Genomic DNA, 16,441 nt, shown 5'->3' with positions numbered 1-16,441 from the left:
GGCGGGGCCCGCCCCCCGGCCAGAGCCATTGGTCCGTGCCCGGGGGAGGGAGCGCCCGCGTCTCCTCATTGGTGGACAAGGTAGGGTTTGCTCTGCTCCGCCCCCCCAGCGGTCAATGAGAGCCTCAGGGGGCGCGGCTTGTCGCTGCGCTAGCGGATTGGCCCTCAGCTCTGTCAATCCTAAACCTGAGGCTCCAGCGTTAGCAGAGAGAGGAGAGGGTGGAATAAGGAAGAAAGGGAGCGTGGGGGACGTGTGGTTGCCCAAAGAAGTCTTAAGAATTTTGCAATCAGCCTCGGCAAGGAGGCCTGGGTAAAGGGAGGGGTCAGGAGGCGTTGGGAACCGACCCAGGAGTTCCGGGCACCCATTTACCAGCTCAGCCTCGGCGGAAGAGCGGGTCCTGAAAAGTGACGCCACGCCCACACAAGGAGAGTTTGCATATTTATGAAGGAACGCCGAGATCTTTGGAGGACCTAGCCGTCTAGAGGGACCAGAACGCCTCGTTTCTAGTGCGTTTCCGTTTCCGCTGGGATATTGGCGGTTGGTGAGCATCATGGCAACCGTGGTAAGTGCGGCGTGCGGAGAGCGGAGGGGAAAACCCACACTCCCGAGTCGAAGCGGAAGGGGACTGAGGACCTGGATCCTTGGATCTAAGGGAGGAGGGGCCTGGGGGTCCGGACCCCTAGATCTGAGGGAGGAAGGTGCTGGGGGCCCGGACTTCTGAGTCTAAGGGAGGAGGGGGCTGGAGACTGGACTCCTGGTTCTAAGGGAGGAGGGTGTTGGGTTCCCGGACCCCTGGATCTGAGGAAAAAAGGTGCTGGGGGCCCGGACTCCTGAGGCTGAGGGAGGAGGGGCTGGGGACTGGACTCCTATTATCCTGGATTCAAGTGGATATTCAAGGGCTCAGTGGTCAGATCTGACTGCATCGTGTTATGGGAACTCCAGCTTCCCATCTTCTGAGTGCAATCCGCAGCCAGTTCTCCAGTCTTTTGCCCTGAAGTCTAATGAGGGTTGTATAAATGGCACCTGACTATAGGAGAAAGCCCAGGTGGGGACCTGTCTGTGTGCTTGAGAGCGTGAAGTTGCTTAGCCTTGAGCCACAAGAGTGTTGAGAACCTGGAGGGTGTCCGTGGGGATGGGGTTCCAGAGGTGTGGGATCTCGTCATGGAATTGTTTTGGCCCTCCGTGTGGATGCTCAGTAAGTTGTCACTTGAATGTTTGAATGAATGAGTGCATGTGAGCTCTGTAAAGGAGAGGCCAGCGGCACTGGCCCAGGCGCCAAGTACTCGCCCGAGAAACATCTGGAAGAAGAAGGGATGTGGCCTTAGCTTGGGGGTTGAACTGGGTTTCCAGCTACTTGGGTTCCTATAGCGACCTGGAGGGATGGGGGCGGGACTTGAGTCTGTGGCTGCTGCCATGGCAAAAGGGGGTGGGTAGGGAAGAAGAGGAAAGAGAATGTCCACACTCCTGAGACCCAGTTCCCAGGAACATGGATAAACTGTTGGAAGTTTGAAAGGGATGGCGGGTGCTGAGTTTTAAAATGACCTCTGCTTAGGGCGCCGGGTGGCTCAGTCCGTTAAGCGTCAGACTCTTGGTCTCTGCTCAGGTCATGATCTCACGATTGGTGAGTTTGAGTTCAAGCCCTGCATTGAGCTCTCTGCTGACGGTGCTGACAGTGTGGAGCCTGCTTGGGATTTTCCCTCTTTCTCTGCCCCTCCCCCACTCACCCTCTCTGTTTCTCTCGAAATGAATAAATAAACTTAAAGCTTTTTAAATGCTCTCTACTTCCATGGGGTCAGTGGACAGCACAGCGTAGGAGAGGCTTCCCGTGAAACGGAAGGCCTTGTAGGACGCAAGTCTATTTGTGTTGGGATCGTTAAGGGTTGGGATTTCTGGGGGCGCCTGGGTGGCTCAGTCGGTTAAGCATCTGACTTCACTTCAGGTCATGATCTCACAGCTTGTGAGTTCGAACCCCGCCTCGGGCTCTGTGCTGACAGCTTGGAGCCTGGAGCCTGCTTCGGATTCTGTGTCTCCCTCTTCTCTGCCCCTCCCTGGCTTGTGCTCTGTTTCTATCAAAAATAAATAGGCGTTAATAATGATAAGAAGAAGAAGAAATGCTAAAAAAAAAAAAAAAAAAAAAAAGAGGGGGGGGTTGGGATTTCTGGATCCACGTCCATTTATTGCCTCAAGTGGGGTCTGATGGGCTGTGTGGAGATGTGTGGGGGTCTAAACTCGGTTCCGGACACTGAAGGCTCCACTAGGTTGGATGCCTCTGTCTCCTCTCCTGGTGGAAGAAGAGAGACCTGTAGGAGGGAAGAGGTGTTGGAGGCAGGTGACCGAGGCACTGGCTCAACAGGTTGGCTTCTTAGGCTTTCCTTTCCTTATTAGAAATTGTGAGGGGCGTGTGCCTGGCGCAGTCAACGGAGCGGCAACGCTTGATCTCGGGGTCTTGAGTTCGAGCCCCACGTTGAGTGTAGAGATTACTTAAATAAATAAGGTTTAAAAAAAAAAAAAAAAAAAGGAAAGAAGTTGTGAGACACTCCAGTGTCTGCAAATAATACAGCCTAAGACCCACCGCCCAGATTTTTTTTAACAGCCTTATTGCAATATCATCCCCCTGCCATACAAGTTACCCATTTTAAACGTATAGGTCAGTGTCTCTGGTGCGTTCACAGTTGTGCAATCATCACCTCAGTCAGTTTCAGGACATTTTTCATCCTCCCCAGAAGGAAACCCTGTATCTTTTGGCCACGGTCCCCCAGCCCTCCCGTACCCTCTGGCGCTAGGCCTCTAGGCCATCACTAATATGCTTCCTGCCTCTGTGGGTTTGCTCATCCTGGACATTTCAGGCCAAGGATGGCACACCATCTGTGACCTTTTGTGTCTAGCTTCTTTCACTTAGCATGATGTTTTCATTTTTTTTTTTTTAAGATTATTTATTCATTTTGAGAGAGAGAGAGAGAGAGAGAGAGTGTGAGTCCCAAGCAGGCTCCATGCGGCCAGCACAGAGCCCGACGTGGGGCTTGAAATCACGAACCGTGAGATCATGACCTAGGCCAACATCAAGAGTCAGACGCTCCACTGACTGATCCACCCAGGCACCCCAGAACTTTCTTTTTATGGCTGAATGCTATTCCAAGCGTGGACGTACCACGTTTTGTTTATCCACGCATCTGTTGCCGGACATTTTGGGTTTTCCCAAGTAAATAAGTAAGCTTTACAAAAGCGTATGTGGCTCTTGTGGATCAGGCTGCCGTGGACACTTGTGTGAATCTTCTGGGCGTTCTCGAATTGTCCCGGGGAGGTATCTACTCCTCTCTCTCCGCTATAGGACAAGAGATGGTGGCCGGCTTCTCTTTTCGGAGAGCTGGCGATCCCAGAGGACTTGGTACTTGCTTGTTCAATGAGCTCAGCATTTCCGTACAGCACATCATTCACCCACCCCGCAAACACTGCACCCCAAGTGAACAAGCGAGATGTGGGCTGTACCCTTCATGGGAGTCCCGTCTATTGGAGCCGAGAACATTGATCTGACAGTCTCCCTCCTATGTGTGAGATCACACAGGGAGATAGCAGGCTCCCAGAGGAGACCTTTTGTTCTGTCCGGACATCTGGAGACCCCAGAGCTAGTCGGGCCTGGGCAAAGGACTCTGGGATGTGCACGTGCAAAGGCCTAGTGACAAGGATCCAGGCAGCGTGGCACAGGGGGCTGGGCAGTCGGGGGCCAGGCCACGTCCAGCTTGCTATTCCGCGTTCGTGTCTGTTATCAGGGTTGTGGGAGAGCGAGGGGGGCTTCTTTCTTAACCACGTTAATTCCTGGGCACCCAACAACGGGCTGAGGCCCCGGGGACAGAGGTGTGAACGAGACAGACACGGTCCTTGTCTTTCTGGAACTCGGTGTACTGTGGTCAGTCAACCAGCATTTAGTTGGTGACCAACGAGAAGGATGAGAGTGACAGGTGTGTGGGCTCTTGGCCTGCCCACGGGGAAGAGGCACGGAAAGGACTTCCTCCCAGGCCGTGGGCGGGAGGGACAGAGGAGCTGGTGAAAACGGGGACCGCGAGCGCGCTTCTGATGTGTCTTCCTCCGCTCCCAGACAGCCACAACCAAGGTCCCAGAGATCCGAGACGTGACGAGGATCGAACGTATCGGTGAGTGAGCGTGGGTCACGAACAGGGACCTAGACCCTGCCTGCCTTCAACAGAGCCCTGCCCAGGAACCCTGAGAGGGGGGTGGCCTGCCTCCCACCCTGTCCCCCTGTCTGATGATGCAGAGAATCCCGAGTTGCAGAGCGGGCTCAGCAAGGCACGTGGGGGCCCACGCTGCCCTTCTGCCAGCTAGCCCGGTTAGGCTCCTGGGCGTACCAACGTTTTGCTAGGAAATCGTAAAAGCGGATGTTTGCTGAGCGCTTGCTGGGGTCGGCCCGTGCACCCCTCCCACCCTGTGCCATTAGTTCCGCGAGGGCAGGGACCAGCTCTGGCTCGTTTCTGGCTGTGTCCCCAGCAGGGGCCTCGGCAGAGTGGGCGCTCCACAGCTAACCAGCGAACGCGTGAGTTCCTGCCGAATTCTCTCGCTATCCCCCGAGAGGGTGTATGGCGACCCTTATCCCGTTTTCAGCTGAGGGAACCGAGACTCAGAGCAGCCAAGCCACTGGTCCTGGCTCACGCACCGAGGAAGCTGTGAAGGCAGGAGCACGAAGCCGGGGTGCGGTGGGGCCCGCAGGGTGCAGCCTCCAAAAAGTGCTTTACCTGCACGGAGGAGGCTGCACTCATTCTTTTAACGTGTATTTATTTTGGCGGGGGGAGGGGCAGAGAGAGAGGGAGACACAGAATCCGAAACAGGCTCCAGGCTCTGAGCGGTCAGCACAGAGCCCGATGCAGGGCTCAAACTCACGGACAGTGAGATCATGACCTGAGCTGAAGTCGGACGCTCAACCGACTGAGCCGCCCAGGCGCCCCCAATGAAACTTGATTTACAAAAACAAGTGACTGGCCTCCGGGCTGTAGTTTTCCCAGCCCGGGTCTGGTGTGCACCATTGAAATCCCACGTCTTTACCTCTTACTGGCCGTGTGATCTCGGGCAAGGAGTTTAATGTCTCTGGGTTCCCTCAAGTTCATGTTGAGGGCCTGAGGCGGTGACTGAACCCCAGAAGCACTCCGGGGTGATAATCGCTGGGACTTACTGTTTCTCAGGGTTACATGGAACGAAATAAGAACCCTGTGAGGCCATTAGGCTATAAACACAGAATAATTGTGACCGCTCGCTGTCACGGTTAGTTCCTGATCTGATGATGTAGTTAACCAGGTCTCGGTGATTCTGGTCCTGCTGTGCCGTATCCTAAGGACAGCTCCAGTTTATTGAGCATTTACCACCACCAGCCATCCTCCCAGTGAGGGAGAGACTCGGGCCCCCCATTTGACCAAGGAGGAAACCAGGGCTGAGGGAAGGAGCCCTTTTCCTCAGGCCACACGTCACCACGAGCCGGCTGGTAACCGTGTCTCCTGGTTCTTTCCCCCAACGCAGGCGCGCACTCCCACATCCGGGGGCTGGGGCTGGACGACGCCTTGGAGCCACGGCAGGTAGGGTTGAGGGCAGTGGGATGGGAAAGCTGATCCGCGGAGGCCTCAGGCGGGGAGGGCCACCTAGGCTCCTGGGGTGACTTAGGAGCTCCCGGAACTTTGGCTACTTACTGATAAAATTCAGCCACACGTAGAGATTTTTTTTTTTCTTTCTTTCTTTTTTTTTTTTTATCTTCCTGTTTATTTATTTGTGGGGGGAGGGGCAGAGGGCAGAGACAGTGGGAGACAGAGAATCCCAAGCAGGCTCCATGCTGTCAACACAGAGCCGGGCACAGGGCTTGAACTCAAGAACTGTGAGATCATAACCTCAGCCGAAACCAAGAGTCAGACGCTTAACCGACGGAGCCACGCAGGTGCCCCTAGCGTCTGAATTGTCTGAAGATATTGGGGCGGACAAGGCTTTCTTTCCTTTTCCCCAAGTCCTAGCTAACACCGTGCCCTTTCATGTCACTAGGCAGGAGGGCCTGGAAATGGGGTGGCAGCCCAATAGGAGGTAACCTGGTGTATTCTCGCCTCCCCCCCCTACAGGCTTCCCAGGGCATGGTGGGGCAGCTCGCAGCCCGGCGGGCAGCTGGGGTTGTGCTGGAGATGATCCGGGAAGGGAAGATCGCCGGGCGGGCGGTCCTCATCGCTGGCCAGCCGGGCACAGGGAAGACAGCCATCGCCATGGGTGAGAGGCCTCTCGGGGCAGGAGCTTTGCTGGTCTCTTACACAGGAAGATAATCCTTCCTGTGTAAATCAAGCTTGGGTTCAGCCACATTTAACCGACAACCCAGAATGGCGGGGCCTTAAACTCTCTGGTTCGTTCTCTCACGTAGAAGAGTCTGAATGTAGGCCATTTAGGCACTCGCTGCCATGTCAGGGTCACCTCATGTTCCAAGAGGGTTGCCTAAGCTCCAGCCTTCGTGCCCATGCTCCCATGTAGGAGAAAGGGGACCTGCAGTGAGGGTGTACTTCCCTCCCTTTAAACGTCACTCCCTTTAAGCGGCTGCCTTTGGGCTCCCACTCACTTTTGCTTCTGTCTTATTGACTAGAGCTTAATCGTCTGGACACAGCACGTCTCCACTGCAACACGCTGAGACATTAAAACATTTCTTGTGTTTGAATGTGGGCCATTGCTTCCTTAATAAAATGGGGGTCCAGGCCCTGGGCCAGACACTGAGGACACTTAGATGAGTAAGACCGAAGCCTTGACTTCTCGGGAGTTGCCATTCTGGGGACACAGTGTGCTGTGATGGACAGGAGAGACTCCTGGCCCTAAGGAGGGAGCAGGGGAGACTTTCCAGGTGAATCAGGAGCACAGCTAAGACTTGCAGGATGCCGCGGAGTCCCTGGGACAGACAATAGGGAACAGGCTGTCCAGGCACCGAGCGCGGCACACGACAAAGGGACCAAGAAGGGTTCCCGCCTCCCATTGGTCAGAAAGGTTCAGTGACTTCCTGTCTGTGAGACGTGGCTCGGTGCTTGAAGTGGCTGTAAGAACAGCCCCACTGTCCTCCAGCCGGAGAGGAGACCCTTCCTCGTGGTGGTTCCCGTGCCTCGTGGTGGAGCCAGGACTCGAACCTGGGTCTGGCTCGAGCCCCCACCCTTAACTACCCTTTCAGCCCTCTTTTGGCCTCTACTCTTGCGTATTACCCCTGAGCCTGGAGGCTAAGCAGATCCTGGAGATTGGGAGAGGGGCTTGGCCAGATTATAGGGTCAGGAGGTTGGCCCCCTGGGCAGCGCGACGGCTCTAAGCCGTCACTGGCTTCCTCTGCGTCTCCCTGACCACCCCCAGCGCCGAGCCCACCTCAACTACACTCCTTCCCAAGGAGCGAGAAGAGCTGGGTTGACCCCAAGTAGCTTTTGGGGACCTGGTGCCAGGCTGCCCCCACCTAACCAGGCCACCTCTTCCCCAGGCATGGCACAGGCCCTGGGCCCTGACACCCCATTCACAGCCATCGCGGGCAGCGAGATCTTCTCCCTGGAGATGAGCAAGACAGAGGCGCTGACGCAGGCCTTCCGGCGGTCTATCGGGGTTCGCATCAAGTAAGCCCAGGACCCGGTGCAGGGGAAGAAGCCAGCTCCCGGCGGCCTCGGATGACCGCTGCCTTCTTCGGCTTGTCCTGTGCCCAAGGGCTCATGGGAGTTAGCGATTCCTGAGGGCCCGAGCGTTGGGCTCTCTTGATCACGCCCTTTCTCTGCCCAGGGAGGAGACCGAGATCATCGAAGGCGAGGTGGTGGAGATCCAGATCGATCGGCCAGCGACAGGGACGGTGAGTCTGCTGAAGGGTCGGGTGGCGGCCGGTCCTGGCTGAGGTCAGCATCCATGGAATGTTCTTCAGCTGCGGGTTGGACCCCTCTGCGTGCCTACGGTAGGGGGTCAGTTGAGTTGACGGTTTATCCCATCCGTGAGCGACACCGTGAGCAGTTAAACCAAGTGGTGTCATGGCAGAGAATCTCTGGCAGTTTCTCACCATGAATCCTTAATGGTTCAACCTAAGAACCTGTTCTGTGGCATCTGTACAGCTTAGAGCAAAAAGTTTTCCTATCCAGCTTACGTAGCTGTGATTCGCTGCCTTTTTTTTTCTTAATTTTTTTTTTTTTTTTTTTTGAGAGAGAGACAGAGAGAGACAGAGAGAGAGAGCACACAAGCGTGTGTGCGCAAGTGGCGGAGGGGGAGCCAGAGAGAGAAAGACAGAGGATCCAAAGCGGGTTCTGAGCTGACCGCACAGAGCCTGATGCGGGGGCTCGAACTCACCAAACCAAGAGATCATGACGTGAGTCGAAGTCGGACGCTTAGCCAACTGAGCCCCCCGGGCGCCCCGTCATCCTTAGTCGCTCCCTTTTTACCAAGCTAAGAATTTTAACACTTTTGTCGTAAAAGAAAACAGATATAAAGAACCACGTAAAATAAATGTGTAGTCTGGTAAGTTCTTCTAAGGTAAATACCCTTAAAACCACCATGAAGGGGCTCCTGGGTGGCTCAGTTGGCGAAGCATCGGACTCGTGATTTCGGCTCAGGATATGATCTCAAGGTTTGTGGGATCAAGCCCCACATCGGGCTCTGTGCTGACGGCACGGGACCTGCTTGGGATTTTCTCTGTCCCTCCCCCACTCACTCTCTCTCTCTCTCTCTCTCTCTCTCTCTCTCTCTCTCTTTTTATCAAAAGTAAAAATTCTACGGGGCGCCTGGGTGGCACAGTCGGTTAAGCGTCCGACTTCAGCCAGGTCACGATCTCGCGGTCCGTGAGTTCGAGCCCCGCGTCGGGCTCTGGGCTGATGGCTCAGAGCCTGGAGCCTGTTTCCGATTCTGTGTCTCCCTCTCTCTCTGCCCCTCCCCCGTTCATGCTCTGTCTCTCTCTGTCCCAAAAATAAATAAACGTTGAAAAAAAAAAATTAAAAAAAAAAAAAAAAAAGTAAAAATAAGTGGAGTCCTGCAGCATAAGTGACTTTTCGTGGCTGGCTTCCTTCACATGGCACAGTGTTTTTGAGTTTGTCGTTTTCTCTGGTTTGTCGTTCTCTTTTACACACTTAAGTGACAGTTTCTAGAAACATGCTAAACCAAAGGACACTTAGACATGCCTCAAGCCTGTCGACCTCACACAGAGTCACCTTCTGTCTCTGTGTCTCATACTGTGGACACTGTCTCTTTTGGTTGCCCATCATTTTCAGCGGAAATAGATTTAAGATGTATAATTACATTGACTTGCACTTTTTAATTTTTTTTTTTTTAATCTTAATTTTTTTTGAGAGAGAGAGAGAGACAGGGTGCAAGCAGGGGAGGAACACAATGAGAGGGAGACACAGAATCCGAAGCAGGCTCCAGGCTCTGAGCTGTCAGCACAGAGCCCGACGTGGGCTCGAACTCACGAACCGCAAGACCATGGCCTGAGCCAAAGTCCGACGTTTAACTGACGGAACCACCCGGGAGCCCCAGTTGACTTGCACTTTTAACACCTGTCTGCAGTCTTCTAAATTAGTCCCATCCATCGGCAATTACATTTTGAATTTAAGAAATATGGTAGGAGGGTGTGTGAATATAGAGAAAACTAGTCCCAAGATAGTTCTTTTTGTTTTGTTTTGTTTTAAAGTAAATTCGACCCCCAACATGGGACTGAAATGCACAACCCTAAGATTAGTCTCCATCGACTGAGCCAACCAGGGGTCCTGCCCCCAAGATGGTTCTTTATAATTCAGTTTTTATTGGGTGGCTCAGTTGGTTAAGCATCCGACCCCGGCTCAGGTCATGATCTCACAGTTCACGTCGGGCTCTGTGCCGACAGCTCAGGGCCTGGAACCTGCTTCGAATTCTGTGTCTCCTCTCTCTCTCTCTCTCTCTCTCTCTCTCTCTCTCTCTCTCTGCCCCTCCCCTGCTTGTGCTCGCTCTCTCTCTCTCTCTCTGTCTCAAAAATAAACAAACATTAAAAGAAAAATGAAGGGGCGCCTGGGTGGCACAGTCGGTTAAGCGTCCGACTTCACAAGTCACGATCTCGCGGTCCATGAGTTCGAGCCCCGCGTCGGGCTCTGGGCTGATGGCTCAGAGCCTGGAGCCTGTTTCTGATTCTGTGTCTCCCTCTCTCTCTGCCCCTCCCCCGTTCATGCTCTGTCTCTCTCTGTCCCAAAAAAATAAATAAAAAACGTTGAAAAAAAAATTAAAAAAAAAAAAAGAAAAAGAAAAATGAAAAAAAATTCAATTTTTATTACAGAAGAAATACATGAATACATCCTCTCCTTAAAAGTTTACAACAGTGGGGGGGCGCCTGGGTGGCTCAGTCAGTTAAGCGGCCGACTTCAGCTCAGGTCATGATCTTATGGTCCGTGAGTTCCAGTCCCACGTACGGCTCTGTGCTAACAGCTCAGAGCCTGGAGCCTGCTTTGGATTCTGTGTCTCCCTCTTTCTGTCTCTGCTCCTCCCCCACTTGTGCTGTCTCTCTCTCTCAGAAATGAATAAACGTTAAAAAAAAATTTTTTTTTTTTTAAATGTAAAACCAGGGGTGCCTGGGTGGCTCAGTCGGTTAAGCACCTCTTTTTTGGTTTCAACTCAGGTCATGATCTCATGGTTTGTGGGTTCGAGCCCTGCATCGGCCTCTGCACTGGTAGCACTGAGCCTGCTCAGAGAGCAAGCGGGAGAGGGGCAGAGAGAGAGAGGGAGGCACAGAATCCAAGGCAGGCTCCAGGCTCCAGGCTCCAAGCTGTCAGCACAGAGCCTGACACGGGGCTTGAACTCACGAACCGTGAGATCATGACCTGAGCCAAAGTCGGATGCTCAACCGACTGAACCACTGAGGCGCCCCAATAAATAAATCTTTAAAAATAAAAATAAAGGCGTAAAACCGAAATCACCTTTATCTCCCTCCTTAATCCCAACTCTTTTATCCTGCCACCTGTCCCTGCAGAAAGAACAAACTGGAAACAAGAGACAGGTGGATCTGCTGGAAAAGCCTTAAAGATGTTGACTGTGTTATCTTGTGGGGAGGGAGTGTGGTGTTTTTGTTACCTTAGCTGTGTTTAGCTTAGCTCTGTTTTCTGGGTTTGTGATCAATAAAAAAACAAAAAAACACCTGTTATTTGGATATGAAACAAAGAATGGGAGAGTGTGACCCCCATGTCATGGGACCCCTAGTCCGTGTCGTTTTTGATCTTTTAGGTAGGTTGTTGGGTGTTTGCTTCCTGGGATTTTAGTCATCGGTTTACTGAGGTGCAATTGACTTACAAAAGCTGCACACGTCGAAAGTTTGCAGGGTGTTAGGACGGGGCGCCTGGGTGGCTCAGTTGGTTACGCGTCCGACTTCGGCTCAGGTCATGATCTCATGGTGCATGAGTTCGAGCCCCGCATCGGCCTCTGTGCTGACAGCTGGGAGCCTGGAACCTGCTTTGGATTCTGTGTCTCCCTCTCTCTCTGCGCCTCCCCTGCTCACACTCTGTCTCTGTCTCTCAAAAATAAATAAATGTTAAAAGCAAATAAAAAATAATAATAAAGTTTGCAGGGTGTTAAGTTTTGGCATACGTGTGTGCCCACGAGGCCATCACCACGGTCACGACCGTGACTATATCCACCACCCCCAGAAGCATCCCTGCGTCGTGCCCATTTTGAGGCTGTGTTGGGGAGACATTGGGCCCCCTCTGAAACTCCTTGCCTGGCATGTCCCCCCTCTCAGGGCTCTAAGGTAGGGAAGCTGACCCTTAAGACCACGGAGATGGAGACCATATATGACCTGGGCACCAAGATGATCGAGTCCCTGACCAAGGACAAGGTCCAGGCCGGGTGAGCGGCGGGGGCTACGCTGGGTGGCCGGGGTAGGGGAGCTTGGGCCCTTTCCTGTCCTCACTCCTGCCTCCCCCCCCCACCCCCCCACAGGGACGTGATCACCATCGACAAGGCCACGGGCAAGATCTCCAAGCTGGGCCGCTCCTTCACACGCGCTCGTGACTATGACGCCATGGGTTCCCAGGTGGGCCAGGGCTCTGGGGATCCCCTCGCTCCAGGCTCTGGGATGTTTGCATCTCCTCCCTCACCCCCATGGCCCAGAACCACATGTCCCCGGCACTCCTGGTTCTTCCCTGTACCCTCTGGGACAGCCAGGGCCCTTCAACGTAGCAGTTTGCTCGTGAAGGCCGAGGTCCTCCAGGAACCCCCGTCCTTCAGTGCTCTCGGATGCCCTAGCCGCGACTGCCTCTTGGACCTGGGGTTTCTGGATCCTCAGCTCCATTTCAGGGATCCGGTCTCCCCACCCCCAGACAGCCCCTTCGGGCCCCCCTTTCATGCTCTTCTCTGCTCTTGTCTCTCCCACCCCTCCCGGCCCCACAGACCAAGTTTGTGCAGTGTCCAGACGGGGAGCTCCAGAAACGCAAGGAGGTGGTGCACACGGTGTCCCTGCACGAGATCGACGTCATCAACTCCCGCACCCAGGGCTTCCTGGCTCTCTTCTCAGGTGGAGCCCCTTAGGGGTGCCCAAGGGGGGGCACGCGTGTCCTGCCGTCACTTCTCCCCGGGGTCTCTGTCTCTGGTTCTCCTCCTCTCTGGGACGCTTCCCGGCCCTTCTGTCGCTTTGCCACTCCGGTCTTGGTCTCTCTTCCCTCTGTCCCTGGCGTCCCGTCTTTATCTTTGGCCGCCCTCCGGCCCTGGATCCCTGTCCCCTGACACTCCCGCTTCCCACAGGCGACACCGGGGAGATCAAGTCAGAAGTCCGAGAGCAGATCAACGCCAAGGTGGCTGAGTGGCGTGAGGAGGGCAAGGCGGAGATCATCCCTGGAGTGAGTACTGGGGGAGGGCCGGTGGCTTGCGGTCGGGGGAGGCGGGAGCAGAGAGGCCTGGGCGGTGGGTTTGACCCTCAGTGGCTCCCAGGTGCTGTTCATCGACGAGGTACACATGCTCGACATTGAGAGCTTCTCCTTCCTCAATCGGGCCCTGGAAAGTGACATGGCGCCGGTCCTCATCATGGCCACCAACCGAGGCATCACCCGGTGAGCCCCCTCAGAGGCCCCGGGCGGGGGGTGTAGCCACAGGGCAAACAGGACCTGTTTGTTGAGCTCCCTGCCGCGACCTTAAACAAGGTAGGCAGGCAACTCCGTTCCACGAGGAAGTCGAGGGACCCTGTTCTTTCTGTCTTTCTGTTTCCGTACCCTTTGCGGCTACGGTTCCCAAGCTGTGTGCCGGGGCATCCCCGGGGCGCTGCAGAAAACACACAAGTGCTGCGGGATGTTTTAAGTTTTTGAGGGAAGCACGGTGACCCGTGTTGGACACTGCATAAATCACTCCAGTTAGGTCACTTAGACCAAACTGCGTAATAGCACTTAATATTTCTTTGGGCCCTAAGGACGCCACGGAAAAATCCTGGACACACGAAGTGCCCCAGGTTCTGGTAAAGCTTGGAACGTCTGCCCTCGGGTGTTGCCGCTACCCCTGGCCCTGGTGCTCTCTCGTCTGCCTTGTCTGCACGGGACGCCTTCTGAGACAGGCAGCAAACCCACTTGCTCTTCGTTATTTGCACGTGACCTGTTTGGGAGTCTGCGTACTCGCCCTGAAATTTACCTGTAACTCCCGAATCAGGATTCGTGGCACTGTTGTGCTCCTGTGCAGACACGCGCAGAGTGGCAAAAAATTTGAGTCCCCTGATGTGGACGTCCCAGACTCAGGTCCGACAAGGTGACATTCTGCCTTCTAGTCTCAGCTCGCATGCTGCAAACGCGTGTTCTTTTTGTGATCTATTTATTGCCACGTTGTCACATTTTATGCTCTTTGTCGGTGATGGCGTGTTTGTTTATTTATTTTAGAGAGCGAGAGTGAGCAGGGCAGGGGCAGAGAGAGACAGAGACAGGGAGACAGAGAGAATCCCAAGCAGGGTTTTCACCGTCAGCACAGAGCCAGACGCCGGGCTTGAACTCATGAACCATGAGATCGTGACCCAAGAGGAAGTCAAGCGTTGGATGCTTAACCGACTGAGCCACCCAGGTTCCCCAAATAAGATGTCTTTAAACAGGAATTCGGCGGTGCCTGGGTGGCTCAGTGGATTAAGCATCTGACTCCGGCTCAGGTCACGATGGCACAGTTTGTGGGTTCGAGCCCCGCGTCGGGCTCTGTGCTGACAGCTCAGACCCTGGAGCCCGCTTCGGATGCTGTGTCTCCTCTCTCTGCCCCTCCCCGCCTTGTGCTCTGTCTCTTGTCTTTTAAAAATAAATAAACATTGGGGCGCCTGGGTGGCGCAGTCGGTTAAGCGTCCGACTTCAGCCAGGTCACGATCTCGTGGTCCGTGAGTTCGAGCCCCGCGTCAGGCTCTGGGCTGATGGCTCAGAGCCTGGAGCCTGTTTCCGATTCTGTGTCTCCCTCTCTCTCTGCCCCTCCCCCCGTTCATGCTCTGTCTCTCTCTGTCTCAAAAAAAAAAAAAAAAAAAAAAAAGTTGAGGGGAAAAAAAATAAATAAATATTAAAAAAAAATGCGGGAACACATAGAACCAGGTTATATGTTGGTGGACAAAAGTATCGTGACCACATAGGCCCACAAGAACCTGACTGGGTTTCCCCTAGAAGCAGGGGTTCATCGTTTGCTAATGAGCGTTTGCCCCACTATTCAGAACGTAACTGTCACGAATAACGAGGCCCCGCTCAGTTCCCTGGCACCTGCCATGTGCCAGGCTTGTGCTGGGCCAGGTCCAGCAGGGAACAGGACCGGTGCAGTCCCTCCCCCTATGGAGCTGGGCGTCCCGCAGGGGAGTAGGACCTTGATCCAGTAATCCTGGACATAGACACGTAGCTAAAGCCACCCCAGCTCTACAGGGGCAGTGATGCAGTCAAGGGACGGCTGCCTGGTGGGTGGTGCAGCCGTGAGCTGAAGGTTAAGTGGTATTTGCCCAGTGAGTGGGCTGCGGTGGAGGGGAGGGGGTGGCGTATTCCAAGTAGAGGGCACAGAGCGCTGGGTTCTGGGCGCATCGTCCTGACAGCCCTCCCTTCCCCCTCCTCCCCAGGATCCGAGGTACCAGCTACCAGAGCCCCCACGGCATCCCCATCGACCTCCTGGACCGACTGCTCATCGTCTCCACCTCGCCCTACAGTGAGAAGGACACGAAACAGATCCTCCGCATCCGGTATGCACAGGGCCGTCTGGCGTCCTGGGGCAGGACCAGGCCGTGGGCCTGGGCGGCAGGGCCGGCGTCCACCCTGTCTGGCAAGTGGGGGCAGCGAGGTCTGAGGAGGGGAGGCCTCTGGGCCTGCAAGCAGCTGGGCTGGGCTGGGCATCCAAGCAGTGGCCTCTGATCTAGGGGCGGCGGGGGGGGGGGCCACAGTAGAGAAGGGAGGGCACGAGCCAGTGGCTGACCCTGGGGGGTAGGACCCTGGACGGGGAGGGTCTGGAGGCCAAGGACCTAGATTCCATGCGACCCCAGGATGCCCAGCAGCGCCCAGGGCGGGGGTAGGGGGGGCAGCCCCGGCTCACCCCCGCTCCCACCCCGCCTGCCGGCAGGTGCGAGGAGGAAGACGTAGAGATGAGTGAGGACGCCTACACGGTGCTGACCCGCATCGGGCTGGAGACGTCGCTGCGCTACGCCATCCAGCTCATCACGGCCGCCAGCCTGGTGTGCCGGAAGCGCAAGGTCAGCCCGCCGAGTAAGCACGCGGGGGCCAGCCTGAGCGAGTGAACGGCGCGCTCACTGCTCCAAGGGCTGAGAGTGGGTCGCTGCCTTCAGTCCTAGAACATACATTTGCAAAGGCGGGGGGGGGGGGGGGGGGGGTGGGGGACTGTGGTCTGTCAAGTTTATACCTGTATCTCCCGGCCTGACACGTGGCAGGTGCTTAGTAAATGTCTGGCAGCTAGAAGTTAACACCGTTCGGTCCATTTTACAGATGAAGAGACTGAGGACCGGAGGGGTTGGGCCCACAGCGGGGAGGTGGCCGAGGAGGGATGCGTGCTAACCCCATCCCCCCCGTCCCCACCGTGACCTACCAATCTGGTGGGGGGGGCGGGGGCGGGGGGGCACTGAGGTCTTGTCATCCCCTCTCAGGGCACGGAAGTCCAGGTGGATGACATCAAGCGGGTTTACTCGCTCTTTCTGGACGAGTCGCGCTCTACACAGTACATGAAGGAGTACCAGGATGCCTTTCTCTTCAATGAGCTCAGTGAGTGTCCCCTGCTGCCCCTGCCCCCCCCCCCCCCCCCCCGTCCCAGAGGGCTCAGTCCCAGCCCCCTGACCGCATGGCCTTCCTTCTCCTCACAGAAGGCGAAACCATGGACACCTCCTGAGCTGATGTGACCCTCGCCCTCCCTCCCCCGCCCCTGCTCTGTTTTCTATTGGAGTTCTGACACTGACTTTGTATAAAATGGTTCTGATATCGGACCCATTCTGAGCCTGTGTGTGTGTGTGTGTGTGTGTGTGTGTGTGTGTGTGTGTGTG

General features: G+C 55.3%; 1 protein-coding gene across 2 annotated transcripts; it reads left to right on the top strand.

Moving 5' to 3' along the window:
- The first annotated feature begins 180 nt into the window (after positions 1-180).
- On the top strand, positions 181-16,384 carry RUVBL2 (RuvB like AAA ATPase 2). Of its 2 annotated transcripts, none has more exons than XM_045440607.1 (15): positions 181-562; positions 4,094-4,148; positions 5,521-5,576; positions 6,105-6,246; positions 7,475-7,604; positions 7,765-7,831; positions 11,717-11,823; positions 11,917-12,010; positions 12,367-12,490; positions 12,718-12,812; positions 12,904-13,022; positions 15,020-15,139; positions 15,514-15,643; positions 16,052-16,166; positions 16,265-16,384. In XM_045440607.1, exons 1-15 carry the CDS (start codon positions 551-553, stop codon positions 16,288-16,290), a joined length of 1,392 nt encoding a protein of 463 aa, XP_045296563.1. In that variant the 5' UTR covers positions 181-550; the 3' UTR covers positions 16,291-16,384. The 2 variants fall into 2 exon arrangements, 1 of the variants encoding a protein (XP_045296563.1); XR_006702221.1 differs by having other exon boundaries at positions 195-562; positions 15,514-15,656.
- Positions 16,385-16,441: the final 57 nt, after the last annotated feature.

This window comes from Leopardus geoffroyi, chromosome E2 (genome assembly GCF_018350155.1).
Source record: "Leopardus geoffroyi isolate Oge1 chromosome E2, O.geoffroyi_Oge1_pat1.0, whole genome shotgun sequence".
NCBI lineage: Eukaryota > Metazoa > Chordata > Mammalia > Carnivora > Felidae > Leopardus > Leopardus geoffroyi.
This window is presented reverse-complemented; position numbering and strand designations above follow the sequence as displayed.